Source organism: Papio anubis, chromosome 19, assembly GCF_008728515.1.
Source record: "Papio anubis isolate 15944 chromosome 19, Panubis1.0, whole genome shotgun sequence".
NCBI lineage: Eukaryota > Metazoa > Chordata > Mammalia > Primates > Cercopithecidae > Papio > Papio anubis.
In genome coordinates this window covers 59,292,247-59,318,399 of record NC_044994.1, presented here as the reverse complement: position 1 = coordinate 59,318,399, position 26,153 = coordinate 59,292,247, and the positions used below count along the sequence as shown (strand labels likewise).

At 32.7% G+C, this 26,153-nt stretch overlaps 1 protein-coding gene across 2 annotated transcripts in view; it reads left to right on the top strand.

Moving 5' to 3' along the window:
• CDH19 (cadherin 19) overlaps window positions 1–18,787 on the top strand; it is a 103,688-nt gene extending 84,901 nt beyond the window's left edge. For both annotated transcript variants that reach the window (XM_003914465.5, XM_021930209.1), the window contains exons 10-12: window positions 8,222–8,339; window positions 10,661–10,912; window positions 14,589–18,787. In XM_003914465.5, the coding sequence (XP_003914514.1) occupies window positions 8,222–8,339; window positions 10,661–10,912; window positions 14,589–15,079 (861 nt within the window). In that variant the 3' untranslated portion in view covers window positions 15,080–18,787. The remainder of the gene's footprint in view (window positions 1–8,221; window positions 8,340–10,660; window positions 10,913–14,588) is intronic.
• Window positions 18,788–26,153: the final 7,366 nt, after the last annotated feature.

Below are 26,153 nucleotides of genomic sequence, written 5' to 3'. Positions count from 1 at the left end.
GATTACTGTCTAAAAATCACATGTATAGGAAGCCATGAGGTTTAATTCAAATATGTTTCCCCTTATGTGAGAATGAAACATCAAAAACAGCAAGCTAAAATAACGAAAAGATTACACAGCGCAATAGCTGAAGATCTCTATCACTGATCCACACTTCCCCGATTAGATGATAATATCCTAACCATGCTGAATACTAATCTCATTTCAAAAATAATAATACAACTTCTGCTCTATAATCTCTATCTTCTAAGGATTTTGTAAAGATAAAAAACAAATAAGAAAGTAAGTAAAAGAGGACTATGTTAAAGTAGTTTTGTCAATATTAACAGTGACAGTTAAGGGTCATGTCATACATTACAAGTTCTTAACATGGGGTTCATTCTCTTCTAAAGAGATTTGAATGAGCTATACAGTGTCTGTGTACACTTGATATTGTACAGAAACAACATTGTCAATGTCTGTTGGAGATGAGGGTGGAGCAGGTTAATAATGTTGTTCATCAGATGTTTAAGGAAGTCAAATTAACAGAGTAAAACACAAAAGTTAAGAACTCCAATATAAACGTAGTATAGAGGTTGATTTTTTTGTTTTGTCATCATATGCGTGTGATATTAATAATGTACTACAGGTACATAAGATGTAAACATTGGTTTCGCTGAATGAAGGGTTTGAGAGACTCCATGCACAAGTTTTACATTTTCTTGTGAATCTATAATCATTTCAAAATGCAGGGTTTTTTTTTAAAAAGTCATTACACTGGAATTAAAGAAAATGAAATAATGTAAGGAAAAAAGAAAAGAGGATTAAAACAATGATTCTTAATATTACTGAGAATATGTCACAGAGAAGCTTCTAAGGAATATTTTTGGTCAAGATATTTGTATAATTGAGTTTCAATTAATTTTCATGTTATTTAAACTTTCCTAAAAATATAGAAAGTTAATAATGCTTTGAAATCTATAAATATTTTACGTATCAAGTCAAAGGAACTAAATGATACACATAAAAATTATATACACAAACTTTTCATTTGATACTAAGAAACCCTTAGATAAAATTAAACGTAGGTGGGACACAGTGGCTCACGCCTGTAATCCCAGCACTTTGGGAGGCCTAGGCAGGAGGATCACCCGAGTTCAGAAGTTCGAGACCAGCCTGGCCAACATGGTGAAACACCATCTCTACTGAAAATACAAAAATTAGTTGGGCGTAGTGGTGGGCACCTGTAATCCCAGCTACTCAGGAGGCTGAGGCAGGAGAATCTCCTGAACCTGGGAGGAAGAGGTTGTAGTGAGCCGAGATTACACCATTGCACTCAAGCCTGAGTGACAAGAGTGAAACTCCGTCTCAAAAATAAATAAATAAATAATAAGAATAATAAACCTAAATTCCAGGTAATAAATATGACTTCAAAAGGCACACATAATACGTATAATAATGATAAAATTTTATAGTCCTTGATAGATAATCAAAACTTTATGTAATATTGAAACTGATAGGGTAATATAATTTAAAACAGTAATGAGAAATCAATGCCTTCTCTTACACTATTATTTCTTGGAGTTCTAAAGCTGAATTTCGTACATTATATAAAGTACATGTAAAAAAAAGTCACTGAAAAGAAGAAAAATTATTTGAAAATATAAGGTTATGTAATGCAATGCTTCCAAATAAATGGTAGAATTGTAAATTTTCCTGTAGCCACATTTAAAAATATAAAAAACACCCAGATTATGTTCATTTTAATAATATTTATTTCGTATAATACATCCAAAATATCATCTTCACATATTTTTAATTAAAATCATTAACAGAATATTTAATATTTTATATGTATTTTTAATTTATGAAGATGATTCTTGTCTAATTTCCCACATGCTCAAACAGCTAGAGAAAATGACAGGTAAAAAGATGTCTTATATCTGTCTTCTTTGGATAGATAATAAATTAATCATATAAAATTAAAATGCGATGGTAGTCACACTCTACTCTGGAGGAATCCAAACATTTACTCAAATACCTATGTGGGTAAACAAAATGTTTGGTTTTGTTCTTAATGTGTAAGTGGCTGGGGTGGGGAAGAGAAGGAGAGAATTTTCAGCAATTTGCAAAATATTAATATAATAAATGAGCTGACATCAGGGTAATTTGCCTTGGCTAGGTGGTGCAAATAGTTACCATTTTTCAAATCAATGAGTGCCATTATCTTGACGGATATTAAATGTCTTTTTTGGAGGTAAAGTATAACATCGATAATTTTCAGATTCATTCATATCAATATTTTGTCTAAAGACATTTACCTTGTCTCCATGTAAAAATTTTCTTTTTCCTAAATTTCAGTGGTTGCATTTTGTGATCTTTGATTCTCTTCCTTTCACTTTTGTGCCCAAAAGTTTTCCTCAACTCATTATTTCGTCTTTTACCCACTTCTTCCTCTCGACTACAGTTCATATCCAAATAACTGTATCTCTGCCTGCTTTTTCTATTTTAAGCTATGTGTCCGACTAACCTGAGAAAACAACTCAGATGTCCCATGGTTACACCAAATTTGCTCCCAAGCCTTCCCTTTTTTCAGTATCCCCAGGAAAATTATTATAATATCAAGTTTTGCAAGAAAAAAAAGAAAACATGGACATCATTTTTAATTAATTATAGTCTTTACTCTCCGTATCCAATCAATCATTTGGTTCTGTTGATCCCGTCTCCTACATATGTCTTTAATGTATCAATTTCTCTCTATCATCATTCTTTCTACCCTAATAGAGACCTATCTTCTCTTCTGAAGTGAACCTGACCTAAGCAGGTCTGCAGAGGGATGTTCCTGTAAAATCAAACTTTGCTTCATCCAATCTCACAGCACATATGCAGCAATGTATCAGTTTTATATATCAATTATATTTATTAGGTAAGTCTGTAGTCATGCAGTTTCAGGATAACCAGATTTTACTGGATGGAAAATAGTGAGGAGAATATATAGCCCTTTTGAAAGTGGTGAAAAAACATTACTTTGGTGACATCTTCTGGAGTTCAGCATACCCTTGCTCCAAATCATTGTGGCAAATTTAGGCAAATTTTGGGACCCAGGAGCTGTATCTTTATTTGAAACATACTGTACCATCGTCAATTTATGAACACTGCTCAGTAATTTCTCTATTGTTTCTCATTAAAAATAACACAATCCATAATTGTGATTGTTAGTGGTTTTTTTTTTTTTTTGTATATCACATAAAGAAATTTTGATTACCAAGCAGTTGTTCATTAGGATAATGACAATAGCTTGTGGGCTAGATTCTCCATTTCCAGACTTACATTAAGGATGTCCTCAGCAGGAGCATTCTAAAATGCAATCCTTTGCCTGGAACCATGTGATCCCAAATAAAAGTAATAATCATGTCATTTCCAAATTAGAGCCTGGGAGTGTCCCTCAGTAGAATGTCGAAACTCTTTAATATGTCCATGATGTATCCCCACTCACTTCCACAGTATGATCTTCAAATTTCCGCATAGATACAAGGTTCTCTGACCCTCCCCCCCACAATGTTTAAGTATTAAGTATTTTAGGTGGTTATAACTTTTATTATGTAATTTATGTAATCTGTACTTCCTCAATACTTTTTAAGTTTGCAATTCTGCTTGATCTTCTACACCACTGGAATGTGAACAGTGGTGACAGAGACTAACTTTATTCATAATTGTACCACCAGGGCATAGGATTGCTTGGCATACTGTAAGTACTAATGAAATACATCTTAAATGGATACATCTAAGATACTGATGATATATTTTACAATTTAATATTTTGTGTATACATGCTGATTTTATGTGAATTTAAAAAATATATTTGGAATATTAACTTTAAAAGGAAAATTAGAAAATACATACTGAGATAAAAATCTAGGAATGCGTATTTTTCAACTGAATATAGATTTCTACAAGTTAATGGCAAAACAATTACGATATATATGACATTTAAATATATATGATGTAATTTTGTGAAAAGTCTTTTTATAAAACTTAGAGTATCCCCAGTTCTATCCAGGTCTAAAATATTATACTATAATGACCTTTTCAACATTTTTCTTCTCATGTTTTCCTAAACAGAAAAAGACAACAAACTTACTACAATCTAGACTTTCTTTTGGTTCTAACTCTATTAGTGTATTATTTTGTACTTTGCCTGTTTGAACAGATGTTCAACAACTTTTTTGAGTTTTCTAGATTTATTTTGTCAAAACAGGTGTAATTTAAAATCATTTACTCATTAGAGTAATATAAAACATGATGGTCTCATACCTATGTTTGTGTAATAATTTCTTGGCAATGGGAGACAATTTGCATCTTTAGCCTAATATAACGTATAGCTACCTAGAATAACTACATAAGCAACTCAGATAAGATTTTAAGAAAATCTTTCCAGATATTCACTTATTACAACTTCAACTTTTTGTTTAACATTTTTCTATTGAGAAGCATTTTTTTATAGTTTATTAAATGCATTTCAAGGAATTGATGACATATATAAATTAATACTCAGTATCTCTATATTGATTTAGAGTTCATGATTCAATTTATAGTTTATAATCTTGTTCAACAATTTATTGATTGACTAATCCTGGAAGTAGGTTTCATTGTGACTTGCCATGAAGATAAGGAAACAGACACAAATGTATTGCTTGCTCCAAATCATTGTGTACAAGTGTTGCATCTTAAACTAGCTGTCCATTAATTGCATGTTTAATGAGAATCATGTCTTTGGTTTGAGGAACGTGAGTACTGGGCTTATTTTTGACTCGGGATAATTAATCTGGAATGTTATTTTAGTAAACTGGCCCATGCATGACTTTTTCTTAAAAGAAGACATAGTGCATAATGATTAATAGCAAATGATTCTCTTTATTCTCCTGATTATCTTCAAAGTCAAATAGTGATTATAGTCTCATAAAATAACTAAATTGGAACTTATGAAACTTCCAATAATTGGCCATCTTTAACCTCCAAAATATTAATTTCATATATTTATACCTAATTATGATATCTTTGCCTTCACTAATTTTTCATGATATTCTTTGCTTAGGATCATACTTTTTTCATCAATTCATATTTTTATTCAAGTATTAGCTCACTGGCTGCACTCTACCCTAGAATATCTTCCCTTTCTCCCATATCAAAACACATCATTTTCTTCTGTTTTTAACCATTATTTTTTGTCCTTATCCTATAAAATTATATTGCTTATTTCTCTGTCACTATCTTTTATGAGACATAGTTTTACTTACTTTTGGGATTCCATGTTTTTTATGATATCATTTTGTATGCAAATCTGGTAGGACAAGAACAAGTCTAGAGTATGAACAGTATGTCCTAGAGTGCTACACTTACTACTCATATTTCATTTTGACTATGACATCAGCTTACATTCTAATTTTGGCCCAGCCAATTTACTTACCTAAGACATTTAGCTTATATGAAACTTAATATAAACCTTTATACCATAGGAATAATAATACAATTTATTCCAAAGGACCATTGTGAAGATTATCTAAGATAATGTATAGAACAGATCCTGGCCCATAGGTAACTTCTTATAATTTTAGTTACTTTTCGATTCTTGGGGCTTACACAATATATTTCCATTGTAGCTTTCGATGCACTGTAAATAGATGATTGAATGTATTGCGTCAGAAATAAATTGGCCACAATTCTACCTGGAGAGCAAAAAGAATATTAAAAATCTGTACTTTCGGCGAGGCACAGTGGCTCATTCCTGTAATCCCAGCACTTTGGGAGGCCGAGTCAGGTGGATCACAAGGTCAGGAGATCGAGACTAACATAATTAAACACTGTCTTTACTAAAAATACAAAAAAAAAAAAAAAAAAAAAAAAATTAGGCGTGCGTGGTGGCAGGCACCTGTAGTCCCAGCTACTCGGGAGGCTGAGTTAGGAGAATGGCATAAACCCGGGAGGCGGAGCTTGCAGTGAGCCAAGATCGTGCCACTGCACTACAGCCTGAGTGACAGAGTGAGACTCTGTCTCAAAAAAAAAAACAAAGAAAAAAAAAAATCTGAGCTTTCTTTCAGAATTGACCATAATTTGGAGTTATTTTCCTTTTCTCTTTTCCCAGTCTCTCAAGCCATGGCTGTTCTTGGTATATACTTTTACCTTTTAATTTATGTTTACTCCTTTCATAAATGTATAAGGTCAGCGATAGGTCCCAGATAATAATTTTAGCTAATGCAATAGATAGAAGTTTTTCTCAGAATTTTATTTTAAAATGAAAATGAAAACCTTTTCATTGTTATATTTAAAGGAAAAATAAATATCCTCCGTCAAGACTTATGAGCACATTAATGCGGTCCCTTTGTTAGAGATATGTGTTTATTTTTACGTGTACCTGTTCAAGGTAAATTCAATAAAATTCATAATACTTGATATATGACTGATTTTATGTGTCTTCCTATTTTTATAAAACAATTATGAAAGCCAGTAAAACATATCTTATAGGAAGCCCAACTTACAGAGCAAATATAAGTGAAGACTTGTTCATTTGAAAGGGGGCAGACTGTTGAAATCCTGCTCATTCAGTTTCCTGTACCTATGTATAAGATATTTTGATTTATTAAGAGTCTTTTGAAATATATACAGTATATATACAGTGTATCTCCAGTCTTCTTAAGTCTTCATTCCCCAAAGGGAGACATTTGCAACATTTAGTCAGATGCTGATGTTTAATAGAGAACATCAGGTAGTAAAATAAAATATTCCTTAACTGAACACTGTAACCACATATGCCAGCAAGATAAACATGAATTATATACTTTGTTATCAATATGACTTCAGTAAATATGCATATAGAGATATTCATATGCCTATTATTAACAATATCCAGCACACCATGGTATGCAAAAACTCAACAAGAGATTATTTTCATGAGTAACACATAATAGACATAGGAACACATAATAGTTTGTTGTGTGACAAACTCTCTGACAAGCCAAAACTGATAATCCTGAAAATGAACCCTGAAGGTTAAGGATTAATATTTTTATCTTTCAAGGTTAAAAACTTGTAAATGGCAAAGCCAGGATTCAGAATATTGGGTTTCCAAGCCTCTGCCCTCTACCCAGCCTGTACAAAATCCTATGATATTCTAACATGAAGGCTTTACCTTAACACAAATCAATATCCACATGTATAATTATAAGCATGGATTGAATAGAATGTGTTTTGCTACATTACTTAATTAACACTAAATGATTATTATTTATTAGTAATGTGTTATGAGTTAAACAAAAATCAATGTGGAGAAGTAATATACAGATCGTATTGGTTTCCTAATGTTCTTTATGCCTGTGAAGACATATCTATTTTTTTGAAGTATAACATAAATCTGGATTTGCCATCTTGCATCTAAGGCTATTTTTGTTTGACATATTGTTAAAAGCACTTTAATTCTAGAAAATTCAAAACAATAACTTCTATAATGAATTTAATTTCCACAATTAATCACAATCTCACTATGTGATCTTGACAGCATATCTTTTTCGACAATAATGAACTACTTGACTGACACATTCATGTCTTGAAAGAAGAAAATTAATTGAGAATGGAATTGTTCATATCTGCATTACTTCACTGTTTTATGATCTGAGATACAGACATGAACTTATTTGATGTAAAACACTTTCCTATAATCATTATGGGTCAAAGGAAATCATGTACATTGCCCCTACATTTTAAATGCTTTATTTCCTCAATCAATTAAAAATCTCATTACTTTAGCAAATAGTTTAGTAAGCCAGTAACTCTACCACAGTTTTGCTCTCAGTAAAAACAGGAAATAGACAACTTTAGCAAATCATAACGTCTGACATTCAGATAAAGGAAAAATTAAGAAGGAAGAAAGAGTGAAATGTAGGCTGGGAGGGTGTGAGTAATACAAAAGAAATGCTTTGGAGACTTCTAACGAACTTAGAGTTTGGAATCCACCTGATCCATCAACAAGAATTTATTATGTAATATTACAACACCCTTTGAAAAAAGGCAGTGAACATATTTTTAACTTGAGAAAAATACTTTACTATTCTCCACTGATTTGACAGCTATTTTCTGCAATGTCCCTATTGATTGTAATAAAGCAATGTGAATAAAAGCTAATAATAATAACAGCAGTGATCTTCCTGAATCCAAACAACAACAAAAATCTATCCCCCTTTTTTTTCAGGTAATTCAGACTATCAGTGCAGTGGATAGAGATGAATCCATAGAAGAGCACCATTTTTACTTTAATCTATCTGTAGAAGACACTAACTCTTCAAGTTTTACAATCATAGACAATCAAGGTAACGTCATTCACTTATAATGAGTTTTGATACATTTTTGTGACTCATGTTAGACTTTAATGGAATTTATGGCATTGATTTTTATACTGTTCTTGCAACATAATAATGTTTGGAAATCAAGCAAGAGAGTAACAATGAAAATGGAAAACAAAACTCAGTGTTAAGTTCTAAAAATATTAGCTCCATTTCTCACCGCATTTCTTCAAAGTAGAAACACTTTGTAAAGTTATCAATGGCTCTAAGCTCTTGTAAAGTCTGAATAACCCTGCAAATATAATTGCAGTTCTGATACCACGGCTCCTTTCATGTTCTCGTCTAACTCAGACTTCAATCTATGACTGAGGAAGAAAACGACATTTATTTGAGTTACAGACATGTTTGCTTGATTGATTCCAAAATATTATGGTCATCAGTTAGGAGCTCAGAATATATGAAATTGGGTTAATACAGTTCTTATTCCTTCAAAACTAAATAACTTTTATCAATCTAAGGATTAAGTGTTCAAAGAATTTTATGTAGGGGCAGAATTTATTTTCCCTTTCGGTAGAGGCGGATTAACTATATACAGAGCCGCGCTGCTGCTTTTTCATGAGCTTCAGTGAGAGATATTTTTGTCATTATAAGGACTACTATTTTAACTTTTTTATACTTCAAAGTTATGAAACACAGTTGATTTATTACTCAGGTAACTGTAACCAAATACCTGCAGTTCTCCTTACAGCTGAGGTTAAGCTTTGTTCCAGAAGAGACCTGTCACAGGAGAGCAAATGCAACACATTTCTGTCTGTTTTGCCCTCGTCCCATTCCCTCATGGAGGAAACTCAAATACATTTCAGCCAAAACCCACAAATATCTCTTTCAAGCTCTTTGAGAAAGCTTCAAACTGCTTTCCCCAAAATTTAGCCCTGTGACGAACTCTTAGATTCAGGGGATACATGTATTATTATTATTTTTTTTTTGATGTTGCGAACTTCAACCTTTTTTAAAAATATTTTTATTATTTTACTTTTAAGTTAAAAATTGTATTTTTAAATACATATATATTAATATAAATGAGTCTAAGCTGGAATTTTTAAATATATATATTTATATACATAGATATTTGTATATATAGATTCATTTATATTAATATAAAATAAATTACTGAGGTGAAATAAATATGTTGAAGCATACAAAATTGATTTGGTTTAACGTTTGTTGTTGCAAGTAATTTAATAAAATACATATTTAAAAAGTGTCAACTGTCTCTTAACCCTTAGATCTGCCTAGCAAATAAAATCACATGGACTTTATAGACTTTAAGGGTTTCATAGTGAATTGTCTTTAAAAAGGTGATTTGGGAAATGTCCTACTTAAGCATGCATTTCAAAAGGCTTTTATTTATTTTCCTTTCACTGCTCTTGTCTTCTAAAATTTGTCTGATAACTACAGAAAATATTTTGAGGGATGGTAAAAAAAAAAAGGAAAGGGAAAATACAGTTCTGAGGTACAAGAAATTATAATGACAAAAGTTATTTATAATATTTTGGGATTCACAGAAGAGTAATTGTATATATTTGAAGTGCTTATTGTTTGTTTTCATGAATTTTTTGAATGGACTTTATATAGGTACATGAATCAGTGTGACTAAGTATAATGATTTTCAGAATTTTAAATACAAATAGATTAATAACATCAATATGACATGAAATATCCTAATAGGATCTTGTCTACCAAGTGAAATTATTTTGTCTAATTAGAAAATATAGTATTTGAGATCATCTACTTTGACAGATAACTTTGAACGTCTTGTATATTCCCTGAATTTGTACAAATAATGGGTCCCAAGTATTAGAAAATAGACCGTGTTATATGTAATTAACACAAATAAAGCCAGCTCTATCAGCATATATTTCATATTAGTAGTTCCTATAAATTATTGATATCTGATTAAAAAGCTATTTTCTGTGTTACACATATGTTTTATATACATGTCAAAGAGATTTTGGAACTGGTTTAAGTAATTCAATAATAACATAATACTTTAAATAATCAACTAAATAATTAAGTAGTATCAACTCAATATTTAATAATATTAAATATTAATTTTACTACATAATTTAAATAATTCATCTGATTACATAATTAGGGTTTAGGTGATGTCAAAACACTAATAATTTAGTGTGGATGTTTTAATTGTCTTCTCATCAGAAATTTCCTCTTCCTTTTATTTGAACTTACTTGATCGTATCTCTATACTATTGTCCCCAGTACATGTGACTATTACATACAAATTTCTCTTATGTAGTTGAAAAAATTATGCACATGGATTTTTGTTTTAGATAACACAGCTGTCATTTTGACTAATAGAACTGGTTTTAACCTTCAAGAAGAGCCCATCTTCTACATCTCCATCTTAATTGCCGACAATGGAATCCCGTCACTTACAAGTACAAACACCCTTACCATCCATGTCTGTGACTGCGATGACAGTGGGAGCACACAGACCTGCCAGTACCAGGAGCTTATGCTTTCCATGGGATTCAAGACAGAAGTCATCATTGCTATTCTCATTTGCATTATGGTAATATTTGGTAGGTAGAAGTCATCATTCCTATTCTCATTTGCATTATGATAGTATTTGGTAGGTACTGCTGAACTGAACATATACTCATTTATTTAAAATAACAGAATAAATACATAAAATAGTCAATTCTATTATAGCATTATAATGTGGGTTTGTGTGTATGTTTGTTGCTCCTCTGAATGTAGTATAATTCTTAAATCAAGTGGAGTAAATAAGTGGATAAATATGTGATCTTTGAATTGTATGAGTATGTGAGTGTGTATGTACACATCTGTTTATGCATGGTCTTGACACATATACAATGTAACAATATAAAATATGTAAAAGTTAGTGATAACAACAGTGAGCTTCTCTTGAGTGCTTATTGTACTCCAGGAGACAGTGTTCAGTGTTTTATATGCACGTTGCAATTCGAACCTCACAATAACCTTATTAAGCAGTAACTAATATCACCTACATTTTATAGATGAAGGAATAGAAATTCCAAAAGCTATGTGCTTTACGAAGGGTCACACAGCTAGAAAATGATGTGCTAAGATTCCATGACCACAACACACTGTTATGCAACACTGTACTGCAGCTGACTAGAGCCCAAGGTGCATTAAAATAAAAAAAAAAAAAGGACAGTAAAATCTACTCTCTTAGCAATTTTCTAGTATAAAATACCTTATTATTAACTATAGTTACCATGCTGTAAAATAGATCTCTCGAATTTATTCCTAACATCTAACTGAAACTTTGTGTCTTTTGACCAACATCTCTTCATTCTCTCACCCGCTCTCCTGCTACTACCATTCTGCTCTCTGCTTATATAAGCTATTTATTTATTTTTTTTTTAGATTTGTCAAAGTGACATCATGCAGCATTTGTCTTTCTGTGCCTGGCTTCTTTCACTTAGTATAGTGTTATCTAGTTTTATCTACATTGTTGTAAATGACAGAACTTCTTTCTTGTTTAAAGCTAAATAGCATTCACTGTGTTTTATACCACATTTTCCTTATCCATTAATTCACTGATGGACACTTAGCTTCCATCAATTCCATAGCTTGGCTGTCGTGAATAATGCTGTAATGAACATGGAAGTGTGGATATCTCTTCAACATACCAATTTTATTTATAAGTATTTAAGGTGATGAACATATTAGTTAAATTGATCTAATCATTCCACAATGTATACACATATCAGACATCACATCGTGTACCATAAATGTATGTTATTTGTCAATTAAAACTAAAAATAATCCAAAAGTCTTTTTGTGAATAAAAAGGACAGTAAATGTTAGAAATGAGGAATGTATAAGAGAGCGTCTTTTTAAATCCAAGTACAGAAAAGAAAGAAATCCCAGTAAAAGAGCTCTATTAGTTTTTGTTTGCTTGTTTTTTTTCCATTGCTTTCACTGTTTCTATAAGCAGATAATTTATATTCATTTCACAGATGAGGCACCTGAACCCCAAAAGTTCTTAATCGGGCTTTCAGGACTATAAAATATTCATCTAGCATAACCTTTTCCTTTTTTCAATGCCAAAATATATAATCTAAACTCTGCTCTTGCCTCCCTCAAAACTTCAGACCAAAAGCCAATGAAACTACACTGAATAGTGAGAGCAAATATATCAGACATTTTCTGAAATGCCAAACTGACCACTCAAACTGGCATGGGATACGTTTCAGGACCTGCCTTGTCTTCGCTGAACTTATCTTTCTCAAGGCTTCAAAACCCATCCATTCCTCATTTACCACCTACCATTACCATTGTTTAGGACCTAGCTTCAGTTTTTAAAATTGTTTTTAATGATCTTTAATTATGAAGCTGAATTCATAGCTACACAGCTAGATCCAGAAGCAAAAATAAATAGTAAACGCATAGTTTGAGGGGACTGCAAATACTGAGCTACCTATAGATAGAGACTTAAACCAAGCCCCGAAAACCTAGAAACAAACAAGGGGCAGCTTCATAGTTACAAATGTGAGTAAAATTTAGCAGGTGGGAGCTATGGGTCAACTATTATCATAGTGATTTCCTTTGAATGTTTTATAAATGTTTATCTCCAGTTCAGATCAGAAAAGTGTTTATTAGACTCCTTTCTATTTCAACCATATATATCATGTGAGTTCTAAAGTACAATACCTGAATGCAAACATGGTGACCTTATTTATTTTAGATATTTTAAATGCAAGTTTTATATAAATACTATATAACGACCATATTTCTCTTTGTGATACTATTCATAACATGACTTCATGTGTGTTTCAAATCCTACATGTAAAATTCTGAACAGGTGCATAAGATCCTAGGTGGGGGCTTAGTTATCCTTGATACCCACACACAAAGACACACACACACACGACACACACACACACACAAAGACACACACACACATTTTAATTTAAAATTACAGCAAAAGTGTTCTGAATTTTTTCTGTTTCTACATGATATTAAAATTATCTTATGGAATAAATAATAATTATACACAAATGTGTTATGATTCAAATGCATGATAGTTTAGAATTTCTGAAATTTATGTGGTATCACAGAGCACAGGCTCTGACCCAACTTTCTACTTTTGTCTTTCTTTATTTTATTGTATTTATAATTGATACAAATTGGCCATATCTATGGGGTACAGTGTGTTGTTTCAATACCTGTATATATTGCATAATGCTCAAGTCAGCATAATTAGCATAGTTGTCACTTGAAACATTTAGCCTTTCTTTGTGATGATAACATCCAAATTTATCTCTTCTCCCTATTTTGAAATAAATTATTAGCTACAGTCACCGTACGGTATAATAGAGCACCAGAACTTATTCCTCCTGTCCCACTGTAACTTTGTACCAATTGAGTAACCTCTCTTCATCCCCACTCCCCTGACTACTCTACAAGTCTTGGTACCTACCATTGTATTCTCTACTTCTATGAAATCAACTTTTTTAGATTTCACGTATAAGTGAGATCAAGCAGCGCTTTTCTTTCTGTGCCTAGCTTATTTTACTTAACATGATGTCTGGCAGGTTCATCTATGTTGCTGTAAATGACTTCACTGTTGGTGGCTGAACAGTATCCCATTGTGTCTCTCAACTAGCTGTGTCATTCTAGCGATGTCATTTAACATCTATGTGCTTCAGTTTTCTCATCTATAATAGGATATAATAATATAATGGCTTTCACAAGAATAAAATCAATCAATAAATATAAAGCTTTTAGAAGAACGCCTGATGTATGCTTCATAGTCAATATATATTAATTTAGAAAATAATTATGCCACAGAATTTTGCTTCAGTAAGGAATATCAAACTGTTCTGTTGTTCTGAACTACTATTAATATGAAGCATTGGCTACTAAAGTTGACAAATGCATTCAGGTTGCAAACTTTTATCATTCTACTTTATTCTATTTTAATATTTGAGAAAAAATAGATTTTGAATGTTAAATTGTTCATCATCTAAAATAGTTCACTATATTTTTATGGTTTTCTTTGTCTCTAAGTCATCAGCCAGAAAAATTGTGATACATTCTTTTGTAATTTGCAAGTCTCTTTGGCAAATTTTCAATAACAAATGTATCTTTTCTTATAATCATAAAGTTTAAGCACTCATCTTGAGCTTGAAATGAGAGCAAAGACTGTAATGTTTATAATATTCTTTATTGTTTATTGATATTCCGATATGCTTTCCTCATCAGGGTTTATTTTTTTGACTTTGGGTTTAAAACAACGGAGAAAACAGATTCTATTTCCTGAGAAAAGTGAAGATTTCAGAGAGAATATATTCCGATATGATGACGAAGGGGGTGGAGAAGAAGATACAGAGGCCTTTGACGTAGCAGCGCTGAGGAGTAGCACCATAATGCGGGAACGCAAGACTCGGAAAACCACCAGCGCTGAGATCAGGAGCCTATACAGGCAGTCTTTGCAAGTTGGCCCCGACAGTGCCATATTCAGGAAGTTCATCCTGGAAAAGCTCGAAGAAGCTGATACTGATCCGTGTGCCCCTCCTTTTGATTCCCTCCAGACCTATGCTTTTGAGGGAACAGGGTCATTAGCTGGATCCCTGAGCTCCTTAGAATCAGCTGTCTCTGATCAGGATGAAAGCTATGATTACCTTAACGAGTTGGGACCTCGCTTTAAAAGATTAGCATGCATGTTTGGTTCTGCAGTGCAGTCAAATAATTAGGGCTTCTTACCATCAACATTTTTGAAAGTACTAATGTATATTTGAACCAAAGGGTAGTCTTAAAGAGTTTTGTGCCCTGGCTCTATGGCAGGGAAAGCCCTAGTCTAGAGTTTTCTGATTTCCTTGGAGTAAATACCCCATGGTTATTTTAAGCTACCTACATGCTGTCATTGAACAGACGTGGGGAGAAACGTAAACAATCAACTCACAGGCATCAATACAACCAGATACGAAGTAAAATAATTTAGGAAGGTATTACAAGTAGGTGAGAGGACATAAGATGTAGTCAATCCTTGTGCAATTATGTCATTATTTACTTAGGAAAGAGTAAAAATACCAAACAAGAGAAAATTTAAAGGAGCCAAAATTTGAAAGTCAAATAGAAATGTACAAATCGAGAGAACATTTACGTTTCTATCATATTGACATGAAAATTGGAAGTGTATAGTCAGAGAAATTCTCATGAATTATTCCATGAAGTATTGTTTCCTTTATTTGAAAAAGAATGCTAGGTAATCTTGGTAGAAAACTTGAAAGTATGATAAACAACAGATGGAGGAATCCATGAAAAATAGACGAGAAAAAGTAAATAAGGTTTTCTGGGGTTCACAGAAATTTTGTATGAATAAAAGCCTTATAAAGCCAGCTCTAGCATATGACTAAAATATTCCTCTACTATTTTTCAATGTCATCTAATGCAAATGCTGAAATTTTTTAGCTGGTTAATGTGAGAAAGGCACTGAATTAAGATATTTTCGTGTTATTTTATTTACCCAATTTTCATCTTTCACAGAGTAAGAATAAAATGTTTATGTGGTTAAGTTCCTGATACTATATAGAGATAGACTTTAAAATTTTAACACCTAGGATAATGTGGGTGATTACATAAATATTTAAAACATTTACCTTATATGGAAAGCAGATTTCTGACTGATATCATGATTCATTCTAGTTTGATATTTTTAAACCTTTGCCAAGCGCACTCTTTAAAACTGATTTCAAATTTGAACAGATACTTGGTATATATTAATCAGAGTTATATAGTATAAATTTGTATTATTTTTGATATTACAACTTTGTATTAAAAAGGAAAATATATTTAGGAGTTTGTCATATATTTGTTCATATGCAACCCAAAACACATTCTTATGTCAAAATACAATAGCAAAATATAAGTCAATATTTACTCATAATTAAATGAAAACTTTATGAAACTGGTGGAAAGTGTGGAAAATTTTAAGTAAATTTTTATCTCTACTAAAAATTATGTAGACAACTTTAAAAAATACTGGATTCAAACTTTAGTTACTATTCACTCTAAATATTATGATCAACTGAACTGACCGTTACCATTCATGGAATAAAGCATGATACAATTCTCAATATTTCCTTTTCTGTTAAGACCTTGGAATATGACTGATGCTTCAGTGTCATTTTTTTTATTACTGAATATAAAATTAGGTGCAATAGTTACATTTATTGTAGCCTTAAGAAGGAAATCAATGCTAAGCTGTTGGGCATAAAGCTTTATGGTAACATTAGATAACAAGATAATAAAACACTTTAATTTTAATCTACCTTTTAAGAATGATCTTTATTATTCTATCCAAATCAAGGCAGACTTCAAAATTTATAGCTTGAACAGGAAGAAAGTAGTGAATACAAAATTCTTAAAATTGGTTCATATGATCATTTTTTGTTAATAGCATGTGAGACTAAGCTGAACCAAATTGGCCATAAGTGTTAAATCAAATAATTTGAGTAATTTTGAACTATTGGTGGAGTAGTTAAATGATTATAATATATTTTCTTGGTACTTTGAAATTTAAACATCCATGTCACGTAATAAAGAAGGTTTTTCATAAATCTGAAATAGGCACCATTAAGTTGGTGAGAAAAATATTATCATTTCACAAAAGCTTGAGAAAACCAGATTTGAAGTAAAATAATTTAGGAAGATATTACAAGTAGATGAGAGGACATAAGATTTAGTCAATCCTTACGCAATGATACCATTGTTTAGTTAGGAAAGAGTGAAAATACCAAACAAGAGAAAATTTAAAGGAGCCAAAATTTGAAAGTCAAATAGAAATGTACAAATCGAGAGAACATTTAAGTTTCTATCATATTGACATGAAAATTGAAAGTGTATAGTCAGAGAAATTCTCATGAATTATTCCATGAAGTATTGTTTCCTTTATTTGAAAAAGAATGCTAGGTAATCTTGGCAAAAAACTAAAAAGTATGATAAAAACAGATGGAGGAATCCATGAAAAATAGATGAGAAAAAATAAATAAGGTTTTCTGGGGATCACAGAAATTTTGTATGAATAAAAGCCTTATAAACAGTGAATACATTTGGATAAACAACTCATTAAAATGCACATTAATGGATTTCCTGTACAAATGGTTTTAATACTTGTGTCCAGTGGCACTAAAAAGATATATTAAAATAGATCCTGGTTGAGTTGATGATAAGATTATCGTCAATCATAGGATACACAGGAAAAGCACAAACATGATTGCACATCTGTTTGGTAGTCTAAAATATGTTCCTTTTAACCACATCAAAAGATACTATCTGATTCTAATAGGGAAGTTGCAACTTCCTAGAAATTATACTTTGTATTATTTTCAGTAATTATTTTATGTTTTTGCATCACATGAGTGTTGCAAGAACACAGCTCGTAAGCTAAAGCCATTATATTAAGAATTTATTTTTATAAATTTTAATAAAGTCTAAATTAATGCAAAATATTTATGAAAATAGCACAGCTTCACATTACTACCCACAGTACTTAAATATCTCCCTCAGTTGACTCACAGCTTTGTATGTAAGCTTTAAATTGTTAATGGTAAAAATAAGAAAATTAAGACTAGTGAACTACTAGTTGTTCACTCAGTGCATGTACTTGAGCCTGACAGACCTTTGTTTAGTTGCTTTCAGTTAAAGGAATGTATAATATTTGTTAAACTGCTTCATCTTTCCAGACCTCACTTTGTAATCTGTAAGATAAGGTCCAATCAACCTATTTTGCATGATTGTTATGAAGAATTAATAATAAGACATGCAAAACCAGCAGCACCAATAGTGCCTGACAAAATATAACTGCTCAATAAATAACAGTGAATTACTATAATAACAGCTGATGTTATTCTGTTGGAACACATGGTCTGTTTCTTTTCCAACTCTGAGTGATCTCAACAGCTTCACGGCACATTGAAAATAAAAATCAACTTCCTCACTTTCCCCATAGGCCATGGACTTTCCCACCCCTACTTACTTCTGCAGTTTCTCCTCTTTCCTCTCTCCACCTCAGTTACTAAAGCAATCTTCCTTCAAACACTTCTATTTTCCATTACCTCACTTCATGCAGGTCGGTGATCAGCTGCAACTTCCTGAGAAAGACCACTGCCACTTCCGGTGACCCTGGCTTTGTCTTGCTTTGTATTAAATTACTTAACTACCTGGTATTAGTGTTGTCTTTATTGCTTATTAGAATGTAACCCTTAATGGGCAAGAAATTGTCAGGCTTGTTCATTTATCATTGTGTAAGAATGTTTCCAGCACATAGAAAGTGAACAATGAATATTTCTAGAATGAATGTAGTAATGAATCCAATCTATTTTACTTAGTCACTTGTAGAAATTCTTTTGGTTTCCATTGACTATTTTTATAGATTATTAATATGGAATTAATGTGTTATTTTCCAAGATGGGTTAGTACTGAGTAGTTATTAGATACAGTAAAATTTTTTCAAAATCTTTCTAAAAATTACATAACTTTGGCATTTATCTTGCTTGAACTCATTGATATATCTGGAGGAAAAAATAGTTGATGAAGTTATACTGTTCAGTCAAAACAGGTTATTTAATGATGGCCACAGAAAATCTCATATTAATAAATTTTCACAAAGTGTAAGAAATATGAAATCATGTGCCATGCGTAAGAATCCTACTTCACATTTTAAAGAACAACTTGGTAACAGATACATAACAGAGTGCTCAGGGCTACTCATAACCTACAAGGTGGCTTCAATATTTTTTATAGTCTGTGGTATGTGATAGCAAAAGACAGACAGGGAGACTAAGTAGACAGATAAATGGAGGAAAGGAATATGTGACTTTTTACATATTCATATCTGTCTGTCTATATGGAAATTGTGATTTCCTGAAAGAAGAGAGACCAGCATCTCAATCGCAAGTAGTTCCTTGAGACCGATTAGAAATTTTTGCTGTCCTTTTTTCCTAAAGAGCTCTGTAGATGACTGGCCGATACATCTGAAATAGCAGGAACGGGAGAGGGTAGTAACTGGGAAGTGCCATTCGTAGTCTTTGACAGGGTGAAGCTGAATAAGTCATAGCTTAAGGGACTGCAGTTGTAGAAATTTTGCACAGATGGAGGTGAGAGGGAGCTTAAGATAGTCATCCAAAAAATACATTACATGGGTCAAGGAACAATAGAGATCTCGCGTCCTTGAGATATGTCTCTGAATTGTCCATGCATGTGTCCCATGATAGAAGACCAGCCTTCAGATGCCTGCGGTCACAGAGGTCACTGGCTGTGAGGTTAGGATGGCACCAACATGTTTACTGTGCCCCCTTTTCCTCATCTCTTCCTTCCTACCCAGACCTCAGAGGATCAGAAGCAACAGAGGTCTGCTCCTCTGGGAAAGGATAGGAGATAGATCTTATACTGGATGTGAGCTTAAGGTCTTCTAGTAAATAGCACAGATTTTAAAAGATATTTAAAAGTCAAATTGTCCCTGTTTGCAGATGACATGATTGTATATTTAGAAAACCCCATTGTCTCAGCCCAAAATCTCCTTAAGCTCATAAGCAACTTCAGCAAAGTCTCAGGATACAAAATTAACGTGCAAAAATCACAAGCATTCTTATACACCAGTAACAGACAAACAGAGAGCCAAATCAGGAATGAACTTCCATTCACAATTGCTTCAAAGAGAATAAAATACCTAGGAATCCAACTTACAAGGGATGTAAAGAACCTCTTCAAGGAGAACTACAAACCACTGCTCAGTGAAATAAAAGAGGACACAAACAAATGGAAGAACATACCATGCTCATGGATAGGAAGAATCAATATCGTGAAAATGGCCATACTGCCCAAGGTAATTTATAGATTCAATGCCATCCCCATCAAGCTACCAATGAGTTTCTTCACAGAATTGGAAAACACTGCTTTAAAGTTCATATGGAACCAAAAAAGAGCCCGCATCTCCAAGACAATCCTAAGTCAAAAGAACAAAGCTGGAGGCATCACGCTACCTGACTTCAAACTATACTAAAAGGCTACAGTAACCAAAACAGCATGGTACTGGTACCAAAACAGAGATATAGACCAATGGAACAGAACAGAGTCCTCAGAAATAATACCACACATCTACAGCCATCTGATCTTTGACAAACCTCAGAAAAACAAGAAATGGGGAAAGGATTCCCTATTTAATAAATGGTGCTGGGACAATTGGCTAGCCATAAGTAGAAAGCTGAAACGGGAGTAAGGAAAGGATCCTATCCTTACTCCTTATACGAAAATTAATTCAAGGTGGATTAGAGACTTAAATGTTAGACCTAATACCATAAAAACCCTAGAGGAAAACCTAGGTAGTACCATTCAGAACATACGCATGGGCAAAGACTTCATGTCTAAAACACCAAAAGCAACGGCAGCAAAAGCCAAAATTGACAAACGGGATCTCATTAAACTAAAGAGCTTCTGCACAGCAAAAGAAACTACCATCAGAGTGAAGAGGCAACCTACAGAATGGGAGAAAATTTTTGCAATCTACTCATCTGACAAAGGGCTAATATCCAGAACCTACAAAGAACTCAAACAAATTTACAAGAAAAAAACAAACAACCCCATCAAAAAGTGGGCAAAGGATATGAACAGACATTTCTCAAAAGAAGACATTCATATAGCCAACAGACACATGAAAAAATGCTCATCATCACTGGCCATCAGAGAAATGCAAATCAAAACCACAATGAGATACCATCTCACACCAGTTAGAATGGTGATCATTAAAAAGTCAGGAAACAATAGGTGCTGGAGAGGATGTGGAGAAATAGGAACACTTTTACACTGTTGGTGGGATTGTAAACTAGTTCAACCATTATGGAAAACAGTATGGCGATTCCTCAAGGATCTAGAACTAGATATACCATTCGACCCAGCCATCCCATTACTGGGTATATACCCAAAGGATTATAAATCATGCTGCTATAAAGACACATGCACACGTATGTTTATTGCAGCACTATTCACAATAGCAAAGACTTGGAATCAACCCAAATGTCCATCAGTGACAGACTAGATTAAGAAAATGTGGCACATATACACCATGGAATACTATGCAGCCATAAAAAAGGATGAGTTTGTGTCCTTTGTAGGGACATGGATGCAGCTGGAAACCATCATTCTTAGCAAACTATCACAAGAACAGAAAACCAAACACCGCATGTTCTCACTCATAGGTGGGAACTGAACAATGAGATCACTTGGACTCAGGAAGGGGAACATCACACACCGGGCCTATCACGGGGAGGGGGGAGGGGGGAGGGATTGCATTGGGAGTTATACCTGATGTAAATGATGAGTTGATGGGTGCTGACGAGTTGATGGGTGCAGCACACCAACATGGCACAAGTATACATATGTAACAAACCTGCACGTTATGCACATGTACCCTAGAACTTAAAGTATAATAATAACTTTAAAAAAAAAAGAAAGTGACAGAAGCTGTGGAAACTGTCTGATATTTGGCCAAGGTGGGCATCGGAAAAAATGTCTCAAACTGAATAAAAGAATTAATTTTCATGATAATTCCCAACAAATTACATAGTAATAGGCTGGAAACATAATAAATCAATTTGACATTTCATGTAGTTTAAATAATAATATGAAATTCCCCTTTTAAATATAAACCATAAGCTAACTATACAAAGAAAATATAATTTATAGTATCCTTACAACATCTGAGAGCATATTTAAAAACTTTACACAGCTTTATGTCAGGCAGTTCCTTTGTATTTATTCATTTTAATATTTAAAATATACATTCTATTGACTTCCACAGTGCTAAGTGATTTATCTCAGCTACAAATAAGGTTCGGCATGAAAACTACAATATTTTTATGATTATATAGAGGTAGACATCAACACCATGTTTTACCTATAAAAGGGAGAGAAGTCGATGGATAGTATTCACATGTGGTAATGTTAAACATTTCCATAATATTACCTAGTTGGTATGCTAGTGAAAGTAAGTGGTCTATGAAGTTCATTTTAATTACCTTTTTGTTGCTAACATTCTTTAGCGTGTAACCTTGAGTGAGTTATTTAGAATCTTTTCTCTTGATACCTTCATCTGTACAATAGAGGTATTAAGAATACATAAGTCATAGGATTGTTGTGGGAACTAACTGAAATAATATTAAAGAATGAAGAATATTTCCAAATGTATAGCAAACACTTGACATTTTTACCGGTTGTTATTATTATCAAAATAAGAATCATTATATTGTTAATTTTACCTTTAGGAAGGTTTATAGACCTATCTGTTTTACTTAAGTATGAGAATTAATATGGAGAAGAAGAAAGAAGAAACTGAATTAAATCAGGGCAATAGTTATCTTCCTGTTACTTACTGCCTCCTCACCCTGATCTTCCCAGGGTAATTTTCTAATACCAAAGGAAGAAATTAATTGCTTAACTTATGCATTATGTATGAGGTGCTCCGATGAAAATTAATCATTCTCCAGCATTTATTTTGGGGAAAAAAATGCTGGAAAGTTAAGTAGTAACCAACTTTTTTTTGTGGCAGTGTTCCCTAGGTATAGGTATTTCAGGAGAAATCCTGTTGAAAAAGAGGGGTTGATTTATCTCATTTTATAAGTAATAGAGAAAAAAAATATATTCCCATATTATTTTAGAACTACATAGAAGAAAAAAAGAAACATACTAATAGCACTAACAGATAGCTTTTCAAACATGCTGTTAATATCTAAGATCTGATGACCATAGTTGTAATTTTATACTAAGAAGTAAAAATTAAATTACAAGCAGATTGTCACCTCTGAAAATACAAGATGAAAAGCTGCACCCTTGACATCCCTATCTGCTTTCCCCTGTCCTCGTGCTTTTTAAAAATAAAAATTAAGGTTACATTCCCATATGTTCTCTGATGAGTATGTTTTTATCATCTACCCTTTGTATATCTGAGCCAGTCTTAGGTCTCAGGCAAGTTGTAGGCAATTGTCCAGCTAAAACTGACACCTCAGTTTTCAGAAACATTTTTCTTATCCCAGATGACCTCTATGTTATTCTGGAAGCTTCCTTGGTAGAACTGATTATCTACTTTCAACTCTATATAAAACATATGTATTAACACTTGACATACTCAATTGATATAGAGAGAATTTCACCAATAATTTTAAAATATTTTAAGTTTTACTAATTGTAAAAGTAAAATTAAAGGTTAATATATCATACAGTATATATATATTTATTCACAGTATGTTTATTATTAAATTAATTTGTCCCATTAATACAGTTTTCAACAGCAAAAATCTCTCTCTTTTTTATAAAATATTATCTATACCCATGCTTGTTACGTTATTTACTTTTTTGCACAAAGACCAGAAAAGGAAATTTGTACAAAAGGACGTATTAGGAAAATGTGTGAACTGAGAAAATTCTAAGTTTTTCTCACGCTTGTGTTGTCAACCCAAATATTAAGTAAATAACAAGGCGCAGACTTTATTTGCTAGCAGCATCTACTATACTAGTAGCATCTACTGAGTCTCTCTAATATGAGTACTATGTAGTAAACCCCAAATAAAATCTTAAATTAATCATCTGTGTCCCAGCTGACAAACTAATGATGAAAAACACTTGGAGGTGGAGTCAACCAGGGTGAGAGGTCAGTGCTCAGATGAGACTGGGTGCTGAGCTCAGCTCCCATTCACATGTTGCAAAGGTATAGCTGCTATTAACTGGTCCTCGTGGAGTTGCACTGCAACTCAAAAAGAAGAAAACATTCATAATACGAGGACTTTTGTTTTTTCAGTTTTTAATTAATATACCAAACAAATCTATTATAAATCTCTCTCTCTGTCTCTCTCTGGTCTTATTCTAAGTGTTTTTAAGGTACTATTTCATTTAATGAGGTGGATATGGTTATTACTCCCAAGATACTGATAAGGAAACCAACACACAAAGAGTCTTTGTTTTGTGTCCGAGGTCGTACACCTAAGAGTGGCAGAGTTGAAGCTTAAATCCAGGCCAATAAGTTCTAGATTCCAGGCTTTTGTCCGTTACAGCATACTGGCTGTCTGTCCATTTACAGCATACTGGCTGTCCATTTACAGCATACTGGCTGTCCTGCCCTTAACACGTGGAGATTATGGGGATTACAGTTCAAGATGAGATTTTGGGTGGGGACACAGTGAAACTAACAATTGTCGTGACTCAAAATTAACGTGCCGAAAAGCATGTCAATCACTCACTTTTAAAAGAGTATGTATGTATGGTTAAAACCTGTCAGACTTAGATGTTGATTTTCTTAAATTCATAGTTTTTAGAAAAGATTTGCATATATACAAGCAGTAAATCTTGACTGGTTCTCAGAATTATTGAAAAAAATTTTTTTTAGTATGTCTTCTAAAGCAGTCCTTTTGAAGCCTAAATGAAATAGAGTTCTCCCAGAAGTAAGCTGGTCTTATTACTTTAGAAAAACTGTAATACACTATGTATGTCATTATATAAGGTATATATGTATATATATGAATAAACCATATTTATATTTTTTTATTTATAAAACTTAAATCCAGGCAAACAAGTTCTAGATTCCAGGTTTTTGTCCATTACAGCATAATGACTGTCCATTTGCACCACCTCATTCAGTTAGTAACATAGGGACTTTTATTACATATGGTTGCCAATGATTTTTTTCCATTACTTTAGATGTTAATACTGTATAAATATTATATATTCACATAGATGAATTAAGGAGGCGAATGGCATTCTTTTTACAAAAATAAATCCATCTGTCCATTTTTTATGTCACTACTAAGTCTGGGTTTCTATTATTAGGTTATATGTCATATATTGTATTTATTATTATTATTGTTATTCATTAGTGGTGCCAGTCAACCACAGAACTACCACACTCAGAATATCCAAAGGTAGAGAAAAAAATTGTGTGTGTGTATATATATATACACACACACATATTTTTTTTTTCTGTAAGTATGAGCAGTACAGATTTCTAAACTAGGTAGGGGAAGGTGTTAGCCTGTTTAGGCTGCTGTAACAAAATGCCATAAACTGGGTAGCTTTTAAACAACAGACATTTATTTCTCACAGCCTGGAGGTTGGGAATTTCAAGATCAAGGTACTGGCAGATTCAATCTCTGGTGAGGTCCCACTTCCTGGCTCATGGATGGCACTTTCTAGCTGTGTTCTCACATGGTGTAAGGAGGAAGGCAGCTCTCTTGGGCCTGTTTTCTAACGGAAATAATCCCATTCATGAGAACTTCACCTTTGTGAACGAATCACTTCTGCGAGAACCCCACCTCCTAATATCATCACATTGATAGTTAGGGTTCAACAGAGGAATTTTGTGAGGACACAAATATTCAGACCACAGGAGAAAGCAAATATATCAGTAGCAAAGATGAAAATACATATCGCAGAATATTCCTAATACAGTCTTCAATTTTATATAATATGCTCCCTATATAGTGCACACTAGGACAATTTTCTTGTCCTAATAGATGAAGATGTTTTGTCAGCATCCTAAAAGGCCTATCATACATGTTATTTTCATTTCCAGTGATTGAAACACATAATTCTTCAAAGAATCTTTTTGGTGTAGTATTTAAAACCTATTAAATTTCTGTTTCTAATATTTATGAATTTATAAGAGAACTGGCTGAAAGACCTAGACAGAGCCAACAGTTTGTAAAAACTTGATGGATGAAGATAAGATTTACATTATTTTATTATGAGTAATATAATTATAATACCAACACTTGAATTTTTAAT